The sequence below is a fragment of the Antennarius striatus genome, chromosome 12, assembly GCF_040054535.1.
Source record: "Antennarius striatus isolate MH-2024 chromosome 12, ASM4005453v1, whole genome shotgun sequence".
Taxonomy (NCBI): Eukaryota; Metazoa; Chordata; class Actinopteri; order Lophiiformes; family Antennariidae; genus Antennarius; species Antennarius striatus.
In genome coordinates, this window is record NC_090787.1 from 15809169 (window position 1) to 15835788 (window position 26620).

The 26620-nt window shown below is 39.0% G+C and overlaps 2 protein-coding genes across 3 annotated transcripts; one reads left to right on the forward strand and one right to left on the reverse strand.

The window, feature by feature from the left end:
- Positions 1–314: 314 nt before the first annotated feature.
- On the reverse strand, positions 315–14627 carry pdzk1 (PDZ domain containing 1). Of its 2 annotated transcripts, none has more exons than XM_068329895.1 (8): positions 14599–14627; positions 3954–4163; positions 3048–3261; positions 1905–2240; positions 1609–1805; positions 1313–1537; positions 919–1242; positions 315–454 (listed from the first exon to the last, which is right to left on the reverse strand). In XM_068329895.1, exons 1-8 carry the CDS (start codon positions 14605–14607, stop codon positions 410–412), a joined length of 1560 nt encoding a protein of 519 aa, XP_068185996.1. In that variant the 5' UTR covers positions 14608–14627; the 3' UTR covers positions 315–409. The 2 variants fall into 2 exon arrangements, with proteins under 2 accessions (XP_068185996.1, XP_068185997.1); XM_068329896.1 differs by lacking the exon at positions 14599–14627 and adding an exon at positions 5544–5575.
- cckbrb (cholecystokinin B receptor b) lies at positions 11559–26148 on the forward strand. Its single transcript, XM_068329898.1, has 5 exons — positions 11559–11712; positions 18093–18344; positions 20555–20816; positions 23361–23488; positions 25514–26148. The coding sequence occupies exons 1-5, from the start codon at positions 11559–11561 to the stop codon at positions 26053–26055; spliced, it is 1338 nt and encodes a 445-aa protein (XP_068185999.1). The 3' UTR covers positions 26056–26148.
- The last annotated feature ends 472 nt before the right edge of the window (positions 26149–26620 follow it).

Consider the following 26620-nt stretch of genomic DNA (forward strand, 5'->3'; position numbering starts at 1 on the left):
ATTCCGTGATTCTTCTTTTGTTTAAGGTGTAAATGGGTTTGATTAAGAAAGGTGATGATTGCTCTCAAACAACCATTTAACAACTGTTATCATGTAATTGGGAATAAAAACAGATGCTTATAAAATTTGTTTAATTCAGATATTATGACTTCCTTTGTCCGCATAATGGAAACTCATTTATTACTAATGTCTTAAAAAGAGAAGAAAAGAGTTTCACTCTTGGAGCAGTAAATGAAGGCAGCAGTCTGACAGAATTTATTTGCAGCATTAACAGTGTTGGCCTTCATTCTGTAGGTCTGTTGGTAACATCGGCCCGTGGAGCTGATTGTATAGACAAGCATAAAGCATTGAAAGAAGCAACTTTAGATGGATGGATGCCGAATCAGAAAATGAAGATGGCGATGGCTTTTCAGAGTCTCACATCAACGCTGTCTTCAGATGAAGATGACGATTTCTAGAAGGGAGAGAACACAAAACGTTTATTGTTTAAAATACTGAACATCTTTCAGGAACGTTTTGCTGCGTAGACAAATTTATTTACTTATTTTTAAAGCAGATGCTGAAAAGCATAAAAATGAGAAGTAAAAGAAGAACCGTGATCCCCTAATGATATCTGAAACCTTCACTATCTGTACAATGAAATTATTTGTTACCAGCATCCTTGTTTCAGTGGGGATGAGCCAAAACACATTCATGGTTGCAGTAAACCCACCTGATCATTTATTCAACAGGATTCATGCCAGAATGCTGGACTTGCTGAACTTTCCAAAATAAGTTGTTGACCATGTTCACTATTGTAGTTTCTTTCAATCTGCTCACTAGTTGTTGAGTTATTTCACTTTGGACCAAGGTGTTGGATGCCGTCCCAACATTCAGACTGCTTCGCTAAATAAAATGATATAAAAAAGCGCTGCTCACCCTCTCTCTTACTGCTTTGTTGGAACTTGCTGCTTTTGCGTTGTCCTCCTGTCTGGCCTTCGAATTGCTCCCTGGAGAGTCTTCATGATGAACCTGAGCGTACGATGTGTTCCCGAGGAGAAGGCGCGTGACGGTCACTCCTTCAGTCGTGAGCTGGTCGTAGACGCTCCTGCTGGCTACGAGCATCTCCAGCCTGCTGTCACTGCGTTTGATCATCTCCACCACCTCTTCGTGGGTGCTCTTCTCCACATTCACTCCGTTGACCTCAACCAGGATGTCGTCATCCTCCAGACCTGCCCTGTCGGCCGCTCCGCCCTTCACCACCTGGAACCGAGTGTGTTTCATCACTGATTCGAAATAGTTCTGTGACAATGGCTGAGCGCATGACCTTTACCTCGTGGATATACTGTCCACATACACCCTGAATGCCATTCAGGTGAAATCCATAGCCTGCTGAGGCCTTCTCCAGCGTGCACAGCTTAGGTTTGAGCTCCTCCTTCGTGACCTGAGGTCGTACAGATGAGTTGCCGGGAGTAGGTAGATTGAGGGCTTCGCTGTAACTGGGTGGCAAGTTGGACGTCTTCTTGTCCTCGTAGAAAACAATTGGAGACACTTTCCCCTGACGGGACAGAACGCTGACATGATGGAGATGTTTCATCTATAGTCTTAGAAAGTTGAAACGCTGCTCACCAGCTTGAACATCTGGTCTGTTTCTTTGTCGATCACGAGGAGGTTGCATTTGTTGCCGCTCTGACCGATCATGTCCACCACCTGCTCATGGCTGCATTTCTCCACATCTTTTCCATCGACAGCGAGGAGTCTGTCTGCTTCCTTCATACCTCCTCTATCCGCTGGACTGCCTTTGTCTATATTCTTCATGAAATGGCCTAAAGATAATGGGCACACTGTCAAAACACACACACTCCTCTATGCAAAATAGTCTTCACACAAACACCAGTTATTTCTAATATTAATACTGATCTTGCCTGACTGTTTGGGATCCTCCCGGAGCAGGAAGCCATAGCCATCAGAAGCTTTGGTCATGTTGATGGAGCGTGGCTTATGTGGGAGGTACTTGATGGTGGCTAACCATGATCCGATCTTCATAAGCTTGCTCTTGTAGTGCTCATGCGTTTCCTCATCCGCCAGCAGGATCATCAACTTGTCACCGGACGACTTGATCTTATCCACGACTTGATCGTGCGAAGCGTCTTCTACGTTCTCCCCGTTGATTTCCAGCAGACGGTCGTTGACTTTAACGCCCGCCATGTGAGCCACGTTTCCTGGCAGCACGTCTATCACAAAAAAAACCCCCGGCTCATCTAGAAAAGATGTTGTGGTAAAAAAAAGAAAGAAAATATAGCAAAATAGATTTAGACTTTGTGATATTTCAATTGAGATTAATTTGTGACTGCGATTAAAAAACACAACAGGACCACTTAAGAAAAATAAGTGCATTAAATAAATGCATTCACTATCAATCTGGTAGGTCATAATCTTTGGTTTGAGCAAAGCTAAGTGCTAACTTTTGGTGATTTGAATTGTGGGAAATCTAGGAACCCAGTTTTCACTGGAAGAATGTGCAAAAAAAAAACAAAAAAAAAACTTCTCGGTGATGCATCAGTTGTAATACATAAATTGCAAATAATCTTAATGTTTACATCCAAAGACTTCATCTATTATTGTTGTTTTTTCTGTCTCCCTAATGGATTAATGTTCACACGTATCTGTAATGACTTTTCACAAAGATCCACTGCTGTTGTGTTAAAGTGTAACCAAACAGTGTTTTCGAGGACACTCTTTCTCGTTGACTGTGATTTATTGCACTTCAAATCACACCCAGCCGTCAGTCCACAGTAAATCACTGCTGTGGGTTAGAGGTTAAACTTCTACGTAACACGTCTGACCCAACGAGAGATTTCACTCTGCTCTTCTCATTAATTATGTATATTACACTTTTATCAAATTGGAAAAGTTTTGTAGCTTTTCCAAAAACGATGAATTACATCTTGTAAATCATTCGTGAAAGTCATTTAAACTTATTTAGTGCTTCGGTGCAGTAAATCTAAAACGGATGATTGTTTTTGTATGTTTTGACAGTTGTAATTCACAAATCAAACTATTCCTACCTTTGACTGAGCGAAGAGAAAACCCGTAACCTGATTTGGACTTAATCAGGTAGCAGAGTTTGGGTTTCGGAGCGTGTTTGGCCACACCGTTAGCAAGTGATGGGCTCTGAGGGTTGGACAGGTTCACTCCCTCAGTTTTGGCTTGTTTGTAGGACGCTTCATCCAGGATGTGGAATGCCACTGTTACACCGCTGTTTCTCACCAGGTCCACAACCTGTCCCATAAACACATTCACAACGGGACGGTTTAATAAGACATGTCTGTTTTAAAAGGATCATGCAAGACGTAAATATGATATGATACAAGAATTTTCTATGCTATTAGATGAATGATTAGAATATTGTGCAAAACAATGTTGTCCTAAATAATCTCCTGAAAAGCTCCCAATAAAAATAGACATATATATTTTCTTCATCACTCTTTCCATCAAAGCTAAATGATTGTTAGCCTGTTAATGTTACTAAAAAGTACACAGGCACTTGTTTCTTTTGCTTTGATGTCACCCACATCCTCAATCAGGTTGTAAATACTTTAATGAGTCTTGATATTTTTAGAGACCCCTGCCTTTTCACACAAAGTTAACAGAGAGTAGCGTTGGCTATCTTCTTGACTGCTGAACACATTAGGAAATATATCAATAACATTTTACAAAGTGGGAATAGACCAAATAATTAAACGGGTGTGATGACTTTAAATTATGCTTCGGATTATCATCTGTGGTCAAAGAAAAAACTCTTTTCTTACTAAATGATGACATGAAAGGAAAAGTGTTTACTATTGTCATTCCTTGACATATTTTTGTCAAATTTTTGATTTGTCTGATAATCTTCTAGTGCCTTCCTGTGGCACCGCGGTGTTCTGTGTCACTATTGATTTAATTCACGTCCTTCATTAATATCACATTACCTCTGAATGACACAGTCCATCAACAAACTTTCCATTAACCCGCAGGAGACGGTCTCCATCTTTCATTCCAGCCAGCTCAGCTGGACCCCCCATGTCCAGGCAGCGGATCAGATGACCATCCTCTCCTTGCTCCATTCTCAGGTAGAAGCCGAATGTGTGACCCGGCCTCTTGGTCAAAGAAATCAGCCTTGGCTTGTAGCCGGACATGTCCTAACGTGGAAAAGAGGGACAATGAGGCATGTCGTATCAGTGATACCTCTACCTGCATCTTGGTCCATTTTGATGTAAACAAGTCAGATTAGTAATCAATTCCTAAAGAAATGCAATGAAAACATTCTTAAAAAGGCTAAGAGAGAAGTGATAGATCTACATTAAAGATCTGATATTAACACAGGAAACAAAACCAGGGAGCAAACTGGAGATCAGTGTTTCAATCAAGGGCTGGGAATCGAACCATCAACCTTCTGCACTGTGGATGTCTCCTCTAGATTTATTTATATAGCCTTATACCCATAGAGGTGCCAATACAGTCAGATACCAAGTTGATTTCACATGTCATCACCTGAGTGTTGGTTAATGGTTAATGGTTAATGGGCGAGCAGCTGACTGTGGAGCTTTACCTTCAGATCATGTGGACTTTGAATGTCGTTGCACACATGCATTACATGCATTACTGATACATCCCCATGAGATGGTCATAAAGGATGTGTGTGTGTGTGTGTGTGTGTGTGTGTGTGTGTGTGTGTGTGTGTGTGTGTGTGTGTGTGTGTGTGTGTGTGTGTGTGTGTGTGTGTGTGTGTGTGTGTGTACAAGGAGTTGCACTGACTGATTGAAATACTAAAGTAGAATAAACCTACTAAATATTCTTTGTCTCATTTGTCTGATGTGTGAAGAAGACAATACCTGGTGTGATGCCAGTATAACTCCTTGATGACATTTCTCTTTCTACTCTTCTAATACTGAGCTAAAAGTAGTCAACATATATTAAAAGTCAAATACATAATCCCACTTTATAATATGACACATTTCTTCTCTCAATAGATTAGATTAGGTTAGATTAGATAGATCTTTATTGGTGGCAGATCTAATGCCATGATTACAGACACTTTTTTGAACATTTAGACATTTTATAAACGTACTATATTGTCTTATTTGAGGTTTGTTCAACACAAGCAACACAGATAAACATGTTATATTCATGAAGACCATTTTATCTTTTTGTGCTTTGGTTTGGTATTACCTGATGGAGCCCAACCCAATCTTGTGTGACTCCTTCACATTACGTGACCCTGCACCACTATTTCACCACAAAGTGAACTTTTAGATTAGTTATGGAAGATTAGTGATGAAATGATTCAGCTTGATTAACAAGAAAAATGTTGAGACTGATGGACATTTTTTTGCATAAATTAATGGGTTGTTTTTTTTTAATCTCACCTGTTCATCTTACCACAATTATTTTTTTTTCTTTTTTCTGTCCCTTGAAGGAGTTATCCCCTGCGAATATTTTTGCTGAATTTGTCGAATAATTCTATGACATAATTATCTCTAAACCTCAGTTTTAAAGCAAGTTTTTGAAGTGAAACTCACCATCTTGTTTCTGCTCAGTGTCCCGATCCAAAGCAGGAGCTCGCCTGTCACAGCTTCGCTGTTATCTGTTGAATCTTCAACTTCCCACCTCCCACTTTACGGGTCAAAGTTGAGACTAAAGGCTGATTTATTTAACAGTCTCTCGTGTTAGGAATGTCTCGAGAGTCGTCAACCCTGTGCAATCTTTCTCTGAATGGAAGATGTAACCATGAAGCAATTCAGCAGTCATTTGGTGGTCAAAGGTACAGGTCGCAGTTTGAAATGTCACCAATGTTATATTACTGTATGTGTATCAAGGGGAATTAATCACGTACATAATCATTTCCATAAATCTGATTTGTTGAATAAAACCAGAATTACACAATTAAAATGTAAGTTTTGTATTATTTGTGACTTTTTCAAAAGAGGACAATATTAATTTAGTTTTTTTTTTTGCTGTTACATCAACAGTATATATCCTAGAGCTAAAGAAATATTGACCGATAGTTTATCTGTCGATGCTTGACAGCTCAAAAAGTGGTAACATGATGATCCAAATCGCTTTTTTAGTTTTGCCTACATTTGTATGTCTTAATCCTTTCACATGCACTTTGTGATATGAATATTTATGACACTGGCACCTTTACAAGCAGTAGGAAGTTCAGCTGTTGTAATGGGTGTGTCCTGTTGTCACAGGAGTCTCTAGCTGTGTTGAACTGTACTGTGGTATACTCTATGTGTCATTTTACTAATTTAGATTATTGAAGTCCCTTGGGGAAAATATACAGGCATTGCTGCAATTAAATTTGTTCTACGTTCCTCTTAAAACATTAGAACTTGGAAAATTCTATGCAATCACCATTTTTGTAGAAATAAACTACATTTAATATTATAAAATGTCCTCTCAGGTTAGTAACATCTAAAGTTTTGCCCGCCAACTTTCTCGCAGATGTTACAGAATATTGTCTATGTCAGCATGATAAAAAATTAATAAAGCTCTAGCTGAGCAAACTTCTCCTTGAGTAGACAAAATGCATGTTTATTTCTCGAACATTCATCTGCAGGGTTCAGAGGGTTTTTGTTATTGTGGGGCGTAGTTTATTTTCTTGGGTTTGGCTGCTATGGTCGATATGTACGGGTGGTTCCTCTAGTTATAAAAGGGTTATTATGATAGGAACCTTGGGTTGGGACAAAGGTGGCAGCGGCCCAAATGCAAGCAAAACAAATATGCACACCTAAGTTAATTCATTACTTTGGCAACAACTCTGCATCAGAACTGTATGTGTTATATCACCAAGAAGGCTTTTTGCTCAAGTATAAAATATGTGCCCATTATATCACAATACAAAAATGACTGTTCTTCAACTCAGATGAAAAGTTCACATAGTGATGTTAAACCAGTTGTTTTAACACAACCACGAAGTCAAGACATTGTTATTTAAATAACACAATATCACAATGAGTTAACCTTGATACAGGGACATTGAATATTCTCTATGAATGAGGCAAATATTGTAAATGTGTGTAGAGAATTGGGTAACTCAATTTGTGTCTATGTAAGAGTGGTGTAAATTGTAAGTATGTAAAATAATCTTTAAAATGCGTGCGGAGATTTATGAAGGTGCAGACCAATGGTCTCTGATAGAGCAAGCTGGAATGGAATGCTGTTGTTCCTGAATAACAGGGTTTATCTTAAGATAAGTTAAGTTCAGTTAAGTTAAGATTAGATAAGATAAGTTAAGATAAGATAAGATAAGATAAGATAAGATAAGATAAGATAAGATAAGATAAGATAAGATAAGATAAGATAAGATAAGATAAGATAAGATAAGATACAAAAATGTATGTAACAAGCATAGCGCAAAACACAAACATAAACACAAAATTATAGATCAAATGTAAATATAAGAAATACAGTCAGTCAGTCATCTACAGATTACCACCGCTATATCCGCCGCAGCGGGTCACGGGGAGCCGGAGCCTATCTCGGTGGCATAGGGCGTGAGGCAAGGGACACTCCGGGCACGACACCAGTGCACCGTGGATATGAAATACAATGATATAGAAATATGTTGAAGTATGGAGATCATAAATGGAGAGTCTGACAGCAGTGACGATGAAGAACCTGGCAGTTCTCCTTCTAACATCATGGCTCTAACAGTCTACACAGAAGGAGCTGCTCAGCCAATCACTCATCTTTCATTTCTATGGGTTTATAATCTATGGCGTTTCATTAGATTATTTATGTCTTCCGTATCTTCATCCGTTTTCTGATCACATCATCAACAAGACGATCCGGCTGCATCAGGTGTTCTTAGCCAAGCATCATCTAATTCCACCTTTTCCCAGAAAGTGCATCTTCTGTTTCAGCGACCACCGATAATAACCCTACCCTGAACCTGATAAATATATTCATGATCGACCTGAAAACATATATATTGTTGGGCAACCAGCAAATAGGTGTAAATCCCATCTCTGCTTGATCTTTGCCCTCATGACTGCCTGAAGACAGCTGGAAGACGCTGGAAGATGACCTTCAATGAAGACAAGGAATGAACGGGTACCAGCACTGGTGGAACGATCAGGCTTTTATATACATAACAGAGACACAACAAGACGGCTTGAATGTCAGGGTGTGTGAAGATTAAAGAATAACCAAAGATAGATTCTCGTTTCATCACAGGAGCGCTGGAGGCCAAAGCATGACTGTCCAGAGTGTATCAGGTAATGAGTCTCTGAGACGTTTGGAGCCCTGTGCAATAACTTCAGGCTCATCGTCAGACTGATAAATGAAAACCTGCTGCATACATAACCAATCTATCTATCTATCTACCTTTCTTTCTATCTATCTATCTATCTATCTATCTATCTATCTATCTATCTATCTATCTATCTATCTATCTATCTATCTATCTATCTATCTATCTATCTATCTATCTATCTATCTATCTATCTATCTATCTATCTATCTATCTATCTATCTATCTATTCTATCTATTCCATTCCATTTTCGTGTGTAGTTCAGTGACTCTGTGTATTTTCCACTCAGTACTGATGAAAACATGCTGGCGCTCGACTGTCTGCCACAGAATGAGAACAACTGCAGGATAATGGTCAAATCTGAGCAGGCGTCACTCTGTGTGTTTGAACACGAGGACACGGAGACGCTGGTGTTTGTACCTATGTGAGCACTCAAGACTACTGATGGTTTTGGGGCTCTAATCTCCCAATACACACACACACACACACACACACACACACACACACACACACACACACACACACACACACACACACACACACACACACACACACACACACACACACACACACACACACACACACACACACTACAAGCCTGGAGCTTTGTTTGAACAATCGATTTGGGAGGTCCAGGAGCCCCAACCGGAGGACGGATGATGGGAGTGGAAGGAGACAGAAATTGTCTTCAGCTTGACTCAACACTGATGAATTCACCATCCATTACCCTCAGTCATCACCCTCTATTTACCTGGAATAAAATGAAATTTGTTGTATTTCCATGACGCGTCTTGCCTAAACGACTAAATCTTCCAAAGCTGCTGCTGTTTATTTGATCTGAACTCATGTCATTGGCGTGACGGCAGCATCGTAGGTATAAAAGGTGCTGCAGCTCTCTAAGAAATGAGCTCTAAGTGCAACTCCAGGAATGATTATCTTGAACCTGCCCTCTTATGGAGTGGAGCATCAGTAATCAACGTGTAATGCCAGTTTGTGATTACTGCACTCATCTGTGAGCGCTAGTTTCTCTCCTCATCTTGATTTGCATCCTCACATGACCTGTTTATCTGGGGTAAGTGGCTCCACACATGACCTGTCTGAAACAGCTAATTAGACCACAAATATATTTGACGTAGGCTGTTTGAAATAATACCCCCCCCCCCTTTTTTTTTTCTTTTCTGGGAGTCATTTAAGCATTCGGAGGCCTGGCAGACAGTCCCTGCTCTCCATAGCAATAACACGCCTCAGAAAGCAGCAGCATTTTAACCTCCCAAATGTACAGGTGGTACAGAGGAGGCAGCCTTTCACTGCCTGCAGGAAAAACAAGCATGTACAACGTCTATTCTCCAGGCACACATTAGGTGTATTGTTCATCTGCAGCTCCTCCAGTACAGCAGAATGGTTCAGCTAGACAAATAGATGTTATTCCAAGATTTTAAACATTCGATAAACAGATAAGATTACATGATGGCTTTACGAAACCGGCCATCAACTGTTTTACATTCTCACAATTTTTACAGAATAATATTTTTTATTCACCTCACAGAGGAAGCACACTGATATTTATCATTGTGACACGTCATCCAATGACACAGCGGTGTGGTGAGGTCAGGACAAGTTCTCTCATTTATCCTGATGATCAAACTAGACTGTGCGTCTTTTTGTCTGGCCCTTTCTTTAAATTTTAAAATGGACAGTTGGCTTGAGGGCTTGATGGCTAGAGTTCAAGGATGACTACATTTGCCAAAAATAGCATCCCCTTACAAAGAAACAAATAAATCAATGTCAAAATATGACTTGTACTTTCCAGGCTTAACAAAAAATAGAAATACAGTACAAGGTAGTTTAAATTGTGGTGACAGAAAACCATCCACACTTCCTACCATTTCCTCAGCAGCAACAGATCCTTTACTGCAAACAACAAAACAGTTTGTCATTGCTAATCACACATTAGGTTTTAATGGATCTTCTGCGTCTATTTCCAGAGTACCATTTTTAATCAGTGTCAACAAAACCTCGACAAATATTCTTCTTATCTGCTTCCGTTTAATATTATTTCTAGTTTCCACTCATAAATTATCCGCGGTACACTGGCGTCGTGCCCGGAGTGTCCCCCGCCTCACGCCCTGAGACTGCCGGGATAGGCACTGTCTCCCCTGGAAGATGACTGATGACTGACTCATAAATTGAAATGCTTGAAATGATTATTATAAACACAAGCGAAATGTATTAAGCAAATGAGATGCTAATTATTCAACAGCTGTTGAACCACAGGTTGCCTCACCCAGACTGTGTGACCGGACGTGCGTTCACACACCACAAGAGGGCGACAGTACGCATGTAAAATAATTACTGGAACAGCTCAGAGTCATTCAAGCCGTGAAATCACTACCTTCACATCCACGTGAAAGTTAGTGTCGACAATTAGAAAGACCTGACTGTTGGACACTAAACTTCCACACCGCACAACCCTTCAGACCAGCGTCTTCTTCCATGATTGTACATTTTTCTACGGAAATCTTATTAGAAAAAATGTTCTATGACTGGAATTCAGCACACATGCTGTTGGATGATTTCTGCTTCTTGCTCATTAAACTCTTTGATTACTTTTCAAGAACGCCAGGAGGAAAATGCCAATAATTTCTTGTTTAACTCCTGACACTAGTTTCCTGCCACTGTGAATGATTTATCAACATGTCAACTAGTTAATTTTGGGCTTCTCCTAACGCTTCCCAAAGCAACGCGTAAGGAATTTATGTTTTACAGAGGAAATAAACTCTAACATTTCAAATATGAGCGAGGAAACGGGCAAGAATTTAAAAGCACAATATAATCCACAGTGTCCACAGCAAAATCCAATGTCGTGTGTGTCCACACACACACACACACACACACACACACACACACACACACACACACACACACACACACACACACACACACACACACACACACACACACACACACACACACACACACACACACACACACACACACACACCCCTATATAGCATTAGTTGACCACTTGGCTCTGCGCTCACTCGCTCCCCTCATGCGCAGCGGTCCTGTGAGCGCATGGAGCCAAGAGAGACGCGCTCAGAGCGCAGGAGGAAACCAGGGCAAAGCAGCAAGAAGACCTACAGTTTTATTTTTTTTTTGGTTTTACAGGACCTCGAGGGTGAAGGTCTATGGATGTTTTTACCATGTTTGAGACTCAGATGAAAATTTCCAGGTTAAAATCGAACTTTTGGTAACCGCGGTTAACAGAGCAACAACATGGACCACTGTGCGCGAAATGAGACACACATGTACCCAGGGTGCGTTGGAGACACTGATGCCCCGCTGAACGGGTCCGGGAACTTGGAGACAACAAACGTCACCTACGGCAACATCTCCACATTCGTCATACCGCATCGCGTGGCGCAGAAAGGTGAGCGGACACGCAAATTACACAACATTTATCACCAGCAGGCTCATTAAAAGGTCCCACAGTCATGCCATCAAAGAGTACACGGTGTCATGTCGTTACAGGTTTATTGACACGATCAAGCTGACGATTTCTGGAGTTTAATGAGTGTGAACGCAATTTGTGCAAATTTGTTCAGTAAAGAAACAGCTTGTTGAATATTTTAGTGATGAATCAAAACCACAAGCCCTCAGTGAATAGCTTTGCTCTTCTACATATATTTGGCACCTTAACAAGATAAAGTAAAATATCATGTGGTAGATTGTCTTTTTAAAAAAAATTAAAGCTATAGTTTTTATATTATTTTATATTTCCTTTTATGTTAAAGGGAAATCTACAGAATGACAGTAAAATAAGCATCGGAGAGAAAGTGTGTCACAGCCAGGAATCAAATCCTGCCCACATAGAGGATTTAAAAAGTCTGATGGCGTCATATCTGGACTGTGCTACACGCTCATGCTGCTGGTTCCTGCTGTTACATTTAATGGCTTTCGCTATTTTCTCAGCATTTCCTAGTACCTGTACTTGATTCAAAGTGAGGGCATAAAGGTGTGTGTGTGTGTGTGTGTGTGTGTGTGTGTGTGTGTGTGTGTGTGTGTATGTGTGTGTGTGTGTGTGTGTGTGTGTGTGTGTATTTCAAACCTTGCAGGAAGTTTATGGTCTGTTTTCTATCAACCAACTTGATTTGAGCTTGTAAATGAAAAAGTACATCTCATTACTCTTGAAATATTCTCTCGTTCCTTTTTTAAATGAATGTTTTCATCCATGTACATTCTTTACCATCTGGCTGATCAGAAAAAACTGATGGAAAAACATTTCTGTTATAAAGTTAAGTGCTGCAGCTCAACATCACAAATAAGAGATGCTTTTTTCATAAATTTAAGGCAAAGTATTTTCTCAATTATCTTGTTAACATTTCAAAAATCACAATTCAAGATTTAAGATACAGTATGTAACATAAATTTAAAAAAAAAGTTTTTCTCATATATATATTTAAAAAAGATTTAAAGTTTGAGATTGAAAAGGTTTGTTAATGTATCACACATATTTTTGGTACTAGATTTCTCAATTTAATCATTAGCTGTTTTTGCAGTTTATTGGAAACGGAATAATTTTTAGGTTTGCCTTGTTGCTCACTGAAAGCCAGGCAGTTGATGCTGCCACTATGAGACACTCTTGATAATGTTATTCATTCATTCTACATTCATCTGTTACATTTATTAACCATACAATGAATAATAATCACAAATAAGAGGTCACAGATGAATCGGTAATGACATAAATCAGTAGTTGAAAAAGTATATAAAACAGACAGAAATGATTTCATAAATATGTATGACTAATATCTGCATAATTTAATATCAGGGACATTTTTTCTACAGTTTTTTGAGTTCTTTACATTTTCCTCATGATAGTTCCATAAATGTGTTGCCTTTATAAGTAATACAGTATTAATGCAATGTTGTATTTGTAGAATTAGAAGTAGAAAATTCCTCCCTCACTGGTCTTTTTAAGTACACAGTCATTGCAGAGCCACTGAGCTGAATCGGAAGTCTGCCAATCACAATCCTCTTGAGCAAATAGGTCGATTTTGGCAGGTTCAGGTCAAGTCTGCTATGTCTGTTGAGAATTACAGCATTATACATCATTTGTGAGCTTGATGTATTAAGAAGAGAGGAAACATGCCATGGAAAGATGCCATTGGGAAAACACATTTTTCCCACCTTCACTCCGTGTCTTTCACAGATGATCACTTCTCCTCATTTCTTTTTTTTTACCCGTTCATCATTTCCTGCTGTATTTCTTTAATATGGCCGCACACTTACGCTGCATAAAGAAATCACATCTTCCGTCTGACCTCGTACAGATGCTATCATTATCACAGCCCACTCTATTACTCTAGAATTCCATTACATCTCCACTACGCTGCTCATTCCTCTCATCTTGACTCTCCGTCCATCCCTGTGACTGATTGAGTTGTGCCGCTGTCAACTTCATTCTCAGATCTGTGCATTTATTTGCATACCAGGGATTTCAAATAATACTCCCCAGCAGTGTTTCACAGTTCCCTCCTGTTTAGACAGGATTTTCTTTTTTACTTCTAAAATAGCTGGAACCCACCACATCGTACACGTTTCTTCGTATAACTGCCATTAATACTCTTATCCATGGGTTATAACATTCATCAGTCTACACACAGATTTGAAAGATCTTCTATTATGCAATTTTTTTGATGATTGATTGACTAGTATGGGGTGTCAATATATGTTGTTACTGGTATTTCAAATATAATCTTCTGTTAAGGTGTGATACATGAGTTACCATGACAATGTGCCCTGGTAAAAAGTTAACCACTGAACGACAAAGTTCCTGTGCTCCTGACAAACTGCCTCATAGTTTCGGCAACTGGTTCAAAGTTGTTAAGGTTGTTGTTATTTACACAATAATAGTTATGTGGTTACAGAGTAAACAGTTTTTTTCTTAAGTGTTGTGTGGTTGATCATAACGACAGCACTGGGGGAGTATTTTGTTCTTGTAGCATCTATGCAGTGTGAGAAAGTCCTCGAACGTTGTAAAAGTGAAACATGTGGGGAACCAATCTAAATGCTCATCGTGCCAATGTTTTTTTTATACTATCAGGCTCAGACTGCAATAGTACAGTTTGTTAAAGGAATTCTTGTTTTATAAACTAAATATCTAAAGGTTGAGATATGTTTACCAGACCCCTGGTCTGTTAAATGTCAAACACGTCCTGATCTGGAGCTTTTTCACATCGTATGGAAATGCAGAAATAGGTTGTACCTACAACCTTTACAAATATGTAGTACACTCTATGAATTAATGACATACCTGAAACATGCGTGCAGACGATACCACACAGAGATTCACTGCAACTTCACTGGTTTAGAAGAGAAAAAAATGTCAGTCCTAAATATGAATTGCAGGAGGCCTGTCGCACATTATTCACTGTAAGACATATGACAGATGAGTATATGCACATAGACAAATAAATGTATAAGCAGCTGTCATCAGCTGGTTGGAAGTCTTATCTTTGGAGTGCATAACAAATAAATAGTCTTATTTGCATTTCATTTCACTCTTCTCTACTTCCTTCTTCTCTCAGTGCTCCACCTTTCCCATTTCTGGGTATCATCTCATGCTTCACACCCTCTCATCTCACATCTCATTGAACGTCTGAGCTCTAAGCAACCAACATGCAGTTTGATGATTTGACCCTGATAACCCTTAGCTCTGTGCTCCTGTGCTGTTAAAAGAAAGTGCTTTTATTCAGTGACTCTATCAACAATTCTGGGTTTCAGTTGGCTTAGCGACTCAAGCTTAGATGACATTTACCATGTTGGATTAGCCTCTATAGCTGTGACATTTACCAATAGCCCGGTCTTACAAGGCCAGAGCCCACATTCCCCTCATAGGTGCAGTGATACAAGGGCCAACAGGGATGGAAAGCGACACACATTGCATATGTATTAGGTGAAGATGTGTGAGTAATGCACGGTAAATACTTCTGAGAGAAACCATTAAAACCTTAAATATTCATGGATTAACTGTGAGCCTAATAATCAATTCATTCTTTGTTTCACTTGACATCTGATGATGCCATGCAATTAACTTTTTTGGTTCAACGACTTTGTTACAAGAAAATTATGGATTAAATGCTCCTGCCTTTCACAGCCGAGACACAAACTCATCATCAAATAAGCAAGAAGAATTTCAGTCAGTGTGAGTATTTTCAATTGAGTGTGTATTTGCACAACGGCACTCAATCCTGCAAAATGCAGAACATGCACATCAATAAGGGCAGACATTATTTACACACATAGAATCAGATAGATATACACTAATAAGATAGCACATGGAGGTTATGAACATTGTTAAGATACATATGAAAAATAAGTGCAATAAGGACAAAATGAATGAAGCATTCAATGTCAAAACAAGAAGCCACCAACCTCTGCTAAGGCTGATCACTCCCTCCAGAAGATCCCTTCTCTTCACAAGTTGCGTTCTTATTCATGCACAGCATTTGTATATAAATCCTTTCCCCATGAAAACATACACCAAAAACCGGGGGCTATCCATGATCTTGTGTGTATGGAAAACTGCAGTTCCTGTTCTATCTTTGGAATTGTTACCAAATGTGTCGCTAACAGACGGACAAATAAACAGGTTGGCAGACACTAAGGAAAACATGACCTTCTAGGTGGAGATAATAGAACAAACTGATCACGTAACATCCTTGACAGAAGTAGTTTGACCGTAGGCCTGCACTGAAAGTCAAGTGCCCTGCGAACGACTCACCTCCTCACAGCACATCTAGTAAACAAAGAAGAGTCTGTGTGCCAGAACAAACAGTCAGACAGGACTGATGGGCGCACAAAGTGCTACAGGCTTCCCTTCTGTTATTTGGCTATTTAAAATATAAATAGCTCTCTAAATAATTAGCGAGCCTGTATGCAAACTAAAGATAGAGATATAGTGGTGTTGGTTTCTGTAATGGTTTCTCATAGAGTTGTAGTTTCAGTGTTTTATACAGTATATTGTATCAAAGGATTGCTTTCAAGTAATACTGTACAGTACATCCATATTGGTTCAAATGTTTTAGTTAAAATCAGTCGGTTAAAATAATAGAGGGAAATAAAAAAAACAGTCTGTGACAAAGTAGCAGGCCATAGTTACTGTATGTCATAGTTATAGGTTTCACAAACTCTCCTACCATTTAGTCCAATCAAAGAAAGCCAACTAGAAAATAAGAAAACTAAAACAGCTATTTTCACCCCTCAGTTTGGGAAATACAACCATCCACCGTCTGGATTTGAATTTATCCAAATAAGACAAGCTGAAGTTCTTTGTTGATTCATACATGTGAATCAACAAAGAAACCAATGACTAACAAATTCAATCAAAGTAAAGGCGGCGAAGGATCGACCATGTAACAGACTGTAGGCTTGTGAGGGACGAATGAAGACTCATCTTAATTTGTTATGATATGAAAAGTTAAAACTGATAAAGTAGCAGAAAATCCAAATACAGGTAATTCATAGTTCTGTTGAAATACTGAATACTGAATGTTCTGACAGATGGTTTCACATCACGCCATCACCCAGCTGAGTTGGACCAGTTAATCTATTTCAGAAAAAAACTACGCAACGTTTTAAAAACTATATAAACTTGCAGAGAAACTGCACCTGCGAAAGCCTTCTATAAGCTCTATCTAAGAGGTGTAGAATTTTAAATTTCTCATGGAAAATGATATTCCCATCAAATGAATGGACCCAGTCATGCTGCAGAACTTAAAAATATTTCACCGACAGTTGTACATGCAAGGTTGAACATTGGTGAGAGAAGGTGATTGATGCTGCTTCCTCCTCTCAACACACACAACCAGGAGCAGCTATTGGAAGTGCCAATCTGTAGGAACAGTGTAAATGTACTGATGGCATTATCCGTATTTCCTGCACAGCCAGAGTGAACACAGGAAAGGTAATTGACTTCGATTAGGCAACATATTTCATTAGATTGGAGAGAGAAAGTAATGAAGGAGTATAGGTCGCTTTCTTCTCCCAATCATCAGTCTTCTGTGCAGGCATCGCATGCATCAGTCTTCTGTGCATCGCATGCATCAGTCTTCTGTGCATCGCATGCATCAGTCTTCTGTGCATCGCATGCATCACAACATTTTTCATTTTACAATCATTTCATTTTACTTTGTGTGATTAGCTCTGATGAAAGAATCAGGATGCATCGTCAGCAGAAAGGAATTCACTATATCAGATGCCATCGGGTTTGTATTTGCATTTGTTATCCTGCATGTTATTGTAGTGGATGGGAATTATTACACTATATTATTAAACTTTAAAAAGCTATCATTGATGATGTTGAGAGTCAGGGCACTGAGAGTAATAACGAGCTAGAAAATCAAATTCGGTACAGTTAACATCTGTGCCATAGTAGATAAAAGCTCTCAGCTTGCACATGGCCACGACATGACGTTTTCTGCTGCCCAGACTGAAAACCTGCTGTTTCAAATATTTTCACATATTGTAAAATGTCCTCAGATATCAGTCATGCAGGTGTGTGGAAGGCTTTGTTACTAGGTGCACTTAGCATTCCTGCTTTTGTCGTAAAATGCAAGGAGGAAATTGAGGAATAAAGCAACAAAATGCAAATGAAATAAAATCAAGATCTTGGGTTCTCAGCTAGTTTGAATGAACCAATAAACCATAATAAGCAGCTAAAAGGAATGTGACATTTTTGTCTGTCAGTATTCATAGAAAGAGTCATCGTATTGATTCTTATGTAATATTTCTGTTTTTCTGTGCTAGATGTGGACCACACTTTCCTGATTCTGCTCTACTCGCTCATCTTCTTCCTGAGTGTAATTGGCAACCTGCTCATCATTGTGGTGCTGACGGTCAATAAACGAATGCGTACAGTGACCAACACCTTCCTGCTGTCGCTCGCTGTCAGTGACCTAATGATGGCGGTCTTCTGCATGCCCTTCACCCTCATCCCCAGCATCCTCAAGGACTTCATCTTTGGAGCTGCCATGTGCAAGATAGTGTCCTACCTCATGGGTGAGAGAATGGGGGAGAAATTAGGGAAAAGGGCATTTCCACTTTTAGGAATGCAAGCACTGCGGATACGCTTTGAAGGTGATGATAAAGGAGAGTTCCATATGTGTTGAGCCTTTCCTTTATCTCACAGTTTAGCCAACTCCTGTCTCATATATATCATTATAGTTGTCTTCAAACCTGACTAAATCATCTAAATGCCTACATTTGCATTTTACACTCCCTGACAGGCTAATCTCATATTGCACTGAGATCTGAAGGACTGATGTCCAACAGGACCTGAATGGGACTCTGCTGGAATATAACTCCACTTAGATGCATGAACAAAAACCATGGAAACTGGTCCGCCAGTGAGATCCCGTATTCTGTGACCTCCTGTCCACCACTTAACAGAGGTTATAGATTAACAGTGAAAAGGCATTTCTTTTGTTTTCTTACCATCATTTGTGTGAGGTAGGGAGAGTCAATATAATACCATTTGACTTCAAGTGGGTATTTATGACTTCAGGCAAGTATCTTCATTTTACCTAAAGAAATTCTGTGACAATTGGACACATTTATAAAGAGTTATCAGTCCTCCAACCACGGGTCCAATCCTCCATGTAATCCTGTGTTTAGGAGAGAAATAGGCTAACATGCACCTTACAACGTATATGTTCTGGCTGTGTGAGACACAAGGAAAGTGGTGAGCACATGCAGCCTTCACCCAGGAAGGCTGGGAGTGGAACCAAGTGGGGCGTCAGATCCACCAACGAACTGCTCAGCTGAATTTAAACCTAACTCTGAATAAAAAGATGGTCACACTGCAGCTTTGTATGTAAAAAATTATGTTTTTATACATATTATATAAAGTCACAAGAAATTCAAGCAACTTGTAACAAACAAATCTTTGCAATTTAAAGCAACTAAAGCCATTTTAATCCGTTTCAGCCATGTCAAAAAGCCCCAAACCTCCTAAATTAAAAATCATGTTGTTTTTTTTAAAATCAACCAATAGACATGTGTGCTTTACCTGTGGAACATTAATTATATTTAAGTTACATAAACAATATTAAAGTATGAAAAGTCAGGAGGACATCTTTATTCTGCGAATGAGAATGAGATCCCATCCAACATCAGCTGATGATGCATCCATTCACCAATACATGGAAAAGAATGAGATGCACTGTCAGCTGATGTATCCATTTGCAACTAGCGGTGGTGTCCCCAAGCACGGCTCCTATCGCCTATCTTTTCGATTTCATTCTTACAAAAATATGGACAGAGCAATGGCTTGTATCTCAAAAAGCTTGTATGTCAAGCAGCTCGTATCTCAAGGTGCTCCTGTATAACTATGACTATATAAATAATTGACCTTAAAATATGATCATAGTCACGGAATTCTTTCCTGTTTTCTTGCACTTGGAAATTAAATTCTACATCCATGTGCTGTATATCATTTACAGGGGGAAAAAAAAAGAAAATCAAAAATCGGGGGAATATAAAAATATGCTTAATACCACATGCAAATGAAGATGAGAGAGAATGAAATTTGTGAAACAGAACAACAACAAAATTATTAAGGTAATGTGAAATTTAGAGACAGGAACACTGTGCTTATCCTGCGGGAATAAACCTCCGGGAACTGAATAGAAAAGGTGGATTAAATTAAGCACACTGCCACTGAATAAAGGAGAGCCATCATCATGATGCACTGAGTGGAGGGACTGCTGACTGATTGGTATTTGCTTCAATGGGATCTGCTCTAAAGCTGCTCCCATAGGCACCGAAAAGACAGCGAATGCCTGAGTCACAAACACACACGCACACACACACACACACATACACACACATACACGATAACTGAGGTAAAGAGAAAGGGTAATTTCCCGTCTTGCCCTGTCAGGAGGGAGATGACAGATCACATCAGTGGCCTGGACCAAAATGATTTCTTCTACCAACACCCAGATAGCCATCAAAACCTCCTCTCTGCATTATATTCATTCACAAACACGTCTCCACAGAGCACCACATTTTGTCTTTGTTATTACTGTTGATATTAAGTGCACATCAGCCATCATGTTTTTATTTCTATTTTTTTTCACCCTAACTCTATTCTGTGTGCAGAGCTGTAATAACTTTCCATTCATAAAAAAAAACAATAACACCTGAGAACACAAAGAAGCACGCATGTTTACTTAATTTTAAAACGATCTTTTGTTGTTTTCCTACAGGCATATCAGTGAGCATCTCCACATTTAGCCTGGTTGCCATAGCGATTGAGCGCTACAGCGCAATCTGCAACCCCCTGAAGTCGCGGGTGTGGCAGACCCGATCTCACGCCTATCGGGTGATCGCTGCTACCTGGGTGCTGGCCTTCCTCATCATGATTCCATATCCAATCATCAGTGACTTGGACTCTTTTCAGCGCCCCGACAACACCACCGCTCACCAGTGTCGCCACATGTGGCCCCTCGCAACAGCAGAGCAAACGTGGTGAGTGTTTCCTTTTGAGATCTTGAAGCAACTCTTTTGCGCTGCTTTGTGATTATGTATCAGTGTCGATGGACAACCAGAAAAAAAAATTCTCAGTCATTTGCTTGAAAGAGGTTATCATCTTTATCTAACTAAGAGCACCAATCAACAGCAGCTATAAAGTCACGTAGTCACTTCAGTTCCCAACATCTGTCTAAAATATTGACACATAAGCTGACACTAGATGACGGAGCTGTGTAAAACTACGCTAAGTCATTTTTCCTACCAGTTATCAGTATAATACCTCACATAAAGGTAATCTACTCCATCATGATTTATAACCCAGTAAAGGTGTGTTTGTTACCTGTTAATAGATTGGTATGCTTGATTAAGATCAACTAAAATCAAACCAAACGCTAGAGTCTGTCTGACTCAACTGCTCTTTGTCATCCTCTGCTATTTATAAAGAAAGAATAATAGATCTTCAGCCTTACTGACTCATACTGACTACTGAATTTCAACAACTTAGTGATGTACTGGACGAGAAATATGTCACGCCCCGCAGGAAACATTCCTCTCAAATAATACTGCCATGTACAGTATGTACGATGAGATGAAAATAGAAGTCCGTCACAACTCTCAAATGTGCACAAGTAGGTGAACAAATATCAGTCCCATAACGTTTTAAAGCTAGAGGGCACTCAGAGAGCACAAACACACACTTACCACACACACAACTGTCATCAGATGTCATTTCCCCCCAAGAAATAAGGCATATAAAGAATCAGTGGCTCATATTGAAGACAAAGATATGTGTGTGCTTTAGAACCACACAGAAACACTAAACATGCAATATGATCTTTGCCGAAATTATCTCTGTTGACTTTAACTGGATGTATTTATTGTTGTATATTTGTCCTATTATAATCAGCATTTTTTCAGGAGGACTTTTTCCTCAAAATGATAATCCAGTTTGAGAAGATAAAACACTCTGGTGGTGCAATAAATTCATCTTGAGATATACAGTACACCAGCACCTTTTTTGGCTCATGCATTAAAAGTAAATATCAGGGCAACCAAGTACACCACAGCACAGGAAAGCCAACTTTCTTGCTTACCGTCTAGACATTTTACTGTTGTATATCAAATAAACATATGTGAGGTGTCTGAGTATTTCTATTGACAATAAAAAATCTAATTTTCTTCTAAGTTTGGATATGGAGCATGGTCTAAAGTTTGTGGTGCTATGTAATTTAGGGTTTTGAGTAGATGCATCAATCTACACAGATTGCATTTTTGCAGGTAAGGGATCAGGTCATAATTATGAACCTCTACTTTAACAGTGGATGGGGTGCAGGTTGGTGATAACACAACATTAATTAGACAGTCAGACTGCAACATCCCACGACACCCGTGAATTCAACATTTTATCCTGACCTACACATTTTTGTGCCTCTGGCTTCCTGAAAATGTTTCTTTTTGTTTTGTGATTATATCTCATCAGGTTTTAGCGATGTGTAACTATAAAGGTATACAGTGCGCTGTCGTTCCCCGCGGTTAAGGCGTTCCAAGAACCACACGTGATTAACGAATCCAGCGATAGGGCGAAGAAGTATTTATCTTATTATTTATGGTAATTTAAAAGTTAATGAACCCTCCTCATACTAGTATTACACCACCTTCCATCTGTATTACCTTTTCTCACGCTCTGTTTAAAGCACTGTTGTGTCTCACGGAAGTCCGAGACTCACAGAACTTAGCAGACTTCTGGATGCCATCAGCCAATAGAATGCATGTATGGTATCACGTGACTGCCCACCAAAAATCAGCGATGAGTACGAAAGTTGGAATTTGACCTTGACCTAGTCATCATCTCATTTTCATCTCCTTTGCTGCCCAAGAAATGTGCTTTGTCTTTCATATTTCTGCAACGGCAGTGAAGATATTTGGTGGACGAACGAATGGATGGACGAACACACAAACACTGACAATTACAATACTTCACCGCTTAGCGGGATGTAATGAAGAAAACATTAATTATAGGACATACAGCAATCTTCCAGTTGCAGAAAGAAATGTGTCACATGACTTTATATTCCGTGCCGTAAAACATCACATCTTCTCAAGAAATCCAGAGTAGAAGAGGCTGAGCGACACTGAAATGTGATATTTCTTTGCTTTTTTGAAAACATATGAGATAATATTTCATCAACATGTGATTGTTATACTGACTGCTAATGGTACCCGTCTGCTAATGAGAGAAATTAAAGTAACCACAATGGTCACTGAAATTAATTGAAACTTACAAAAGTACACTAGAAAAATAAATTGATGAATAAAAATCAGATATTGCTGTCAAATTGTGGTTCTATAGAATAAATTTAAAATACCTGTTGACAGGCGCAGTAGTCTCATTAACATTATCTATCATGACTTTTGCTAGTTCCGAGTTATTTCAGTGACCATTGTGGGTCTTTTCCTTCATCAATGGAGGGGTACCAAGAATTTCATCTATGTGTGTATGCAATGGCTTCATGGACACTGTCCCGTATGTTTCTTTTTCAGGTATATTCTTCTTCTGCTGGTGCTGTTCGCAATCCCAGGGTTGGTGATGATTGTGGCTTATGGACTAATCTCCAGGGAACTTTATAGAGGCATCCACTTTGAGATGGGCCACAAAAAAGACACCGCTGGTGAGAAAATGCACACTGCATGTTAAAGCTTTGATTAATGACTAATGGCCATGAATAAAAGCAACACCTGAAAAGTAAACAGGCACCCAGAAGCTTTTTTTGTGCTTTTTGAAAATGAGATTATCAAACATAGTTCTTGAAAATAATTAGTCCCATTACACATTAACCAAGTGTATGCAAATGCATTAAGTTTACTCATATGATTGAAGGACCTCAAGCAATTGTTGAGTATTTCCATCAGACATGTTTCAACATTTGAATATTTGATCTGCATTGAAAATACCTTATAAAACAGTATTTAATATTTCCATACTCAAACGTATTAAAGCAAATACAATTTTGAAATTTTTTTGTACATTTTTGTGATTTGCTGAAGGTAAATTAGGTAAGGCTTTTCATTAGTAATGTTGGAGGTTGAAAAAAGAATTAATTTAAGTTGAAAAAAAGCTAGTCTAACCACTAATAATAAGACTTTATTTATACACCACATAATAAATACATCGCTGACCACAGGTTATACACCTTAAAACAGTAAGTAGAGACATCTCGTTATCTGAAACAATATATAATTAGATAATACATCAAAAAAGGAAACACCTGAAAAGAGAAATGAGTTTTCCCTCTTCTGATTTTTTTTTTGTCAAAGGCCTTTTCAAATAAAATGAGTTGAAACCAAACTTTTAAAAAGACTTGTTAGTCATGTTCCTGTCATTGGTGGAATTGCTATTACACAACATTCCACGTCATAAAAAAGTGGTAACAAAATGGGTTTCAAAAATTAAAATATGATCTGATTTTTGTCTCACTTCAACAGGCCGGTTTTCAGCAGTAAAAAAATCTGGACTGTTCTTTTTGTATCCATAGCACTGTGATTCATGTGTGTTATATTAACATTTAACTTTCCTAATTTGGGCATATATAAGTTTATGAACACGTCAGCATCCAGAATTTTTTATTGACTTTTTGATAGAGATTACATGACTGGATGGTGGAAACCACCAACCAGACTCTAACGGCTTCATTAATCATTTACATTTCACATCATTTATCTGAATAATGAAAACTTTCAATTTTATTTGACATAATTTCTTTAGCACAGCAATAATTGTAATGTGTGCAGCTTAAGTGAAGCACAAGCCCTTGTGGGCATACACAGTGTGTCTGGATGATAGCATTAGGGTGTGTGTTTGCTTGGGCTCCATTAGGGGAGGGCATTGGCAGGCAGCCACAGGCCTGGACATCCCCATCTGTTCAGGGAGAGATGGCCTTAAAAATGAATGATGTAAAAGCAAACAAATAAAAACAGCAACAACAACAACAACAACAAAATTAAGGAATAAGCACAAGAAAATTGTTAATATACCTCTTTGAAAATTTGTGATTTAATAATCCAGGCGTGGTTTAGAAAAAGACATAAAATGTCTATGCAGTTCCACTTCCTGTTTTTATTTGCCTGGTGTAGTACTCTAATTACTATACTCAATGTGAGTTGTAGTTTGTAGAATTAGATTTTATGAATAAATTGCTGTATCCCCAGAAGCTTGCTGGGGTTCAGCAAGAACTCCTCGTCCTTCATTTCATTAAGGTGAGTTTCTGGTCTTTAAGAGCTATGATTCACTCAAAACAAACCTTACAAATGGCTGCATGCATTAGCGCAGAGCTGTGGCACAGTGCCTCATTTATTAATTCACTTTTTAAATGAACCGGCTGCAGCCAATTTTACTGATAAAATATTTATTAAAATCCAGTTGTTGAAATATTAGTCAAAAAATAAGAAAAATGCTGCAATACAGGGGAATAAAAACCTTGTGCAACATCAGACAGGCATGAAAGTAAATTATCAAAAAGCACAAGTTGTTCCAAAAACAATAAACCACCTTCTCTACACATGAGAACTATTTTGTTCAACAGTTGGACTGGACTTTGAACGGCAAAGACAAGTAAAATAATGCAGGTTTTAAATCCATAAATAAGTCATTTATTATATGAGTCCCAAATTCCCTTTCTCTGTGCTCTCCCAAATAGATGTGAAGAATGGACTGACCTCAACAGTATCTACTGGCAGCGATGATGGAGATGGTTGTTATGTTAATGTATCCCAGCGACCGCGATCGATGGAGATGTCCACCATGTCTTCATCCACCAGGGCGGCCAAGGTAGAAGGACCACGCAGTAACACATCCGAGGCTAAGCTGGAGGCCAAGAAGCGAGTTATCCGCATGCTGGTGGTCATTGTTGTCCTGTTCTTTCTGTGCTGGATGCCACTTTATTGTGCCAACACCTGGCGGGCGTTTGATGATGTCTCTGCCAAACAGGCCCTCTCTGGGAGACCTATCGCTTTTATCCATTTGCTGTGCTATACATCTGCCTGCGTCAATCCAATTATTTACTGCTTCATGAACACACGTTTCCGCAAAGCTCTGCTTGCCACGTTCTCGTGCTGTGCTGCGCTTTGCCATCGCTGTCGTCATCATGGGCTTCGGGATAATGATGAGGATGCTATGGCAACGGGAGCATCTATGTCCAAGTTCAGCTATACCACCATCAGCACCATGGGAACCTGCTAAGGCACTGATGGAATCATGATGCAGAAGAAACAGATTTTATGGCAGCACAGAAGCCTACATGCTTCGGCCAGTTTCATGCTCATAGTGACTGATGGCGACAGAACATATTGTCATATGTAGTAAACCTCCATCAACAACTGTAAGAAAACATGCAGGGTTTAACAAAAATGCGCTACATGTCAGAATTGGCCACCTGTTAAATGAATCACTAAGTTATTTGGCTGTCCCCCAACAAATAAAGAAAGAAAAAGTTCAGCAAACTTAACTATTATAATCACTTTCAGCAATATTGTATGAGTTACTTTTATAAGCTCTTGTTAAATCACTATTAGCAACTGTTTACATACTATTATAGGAGAAAAATATCAAGTTTATCATCATCCCTTTATTTGCCTGGAGCCACTGTGCTGCTGTAGTAAGGAATTAGCGAGCATTCTAGCTTCAATAGGTGTCCCTGCAACATAGTTGACATAGTTGACCAACATTGTGTTGGTAATTTTTTGAATGTATTTAATAATAAGACGTTCTACATAGCCCCTTTAAGGAAGCAACACTTCAGATTGTA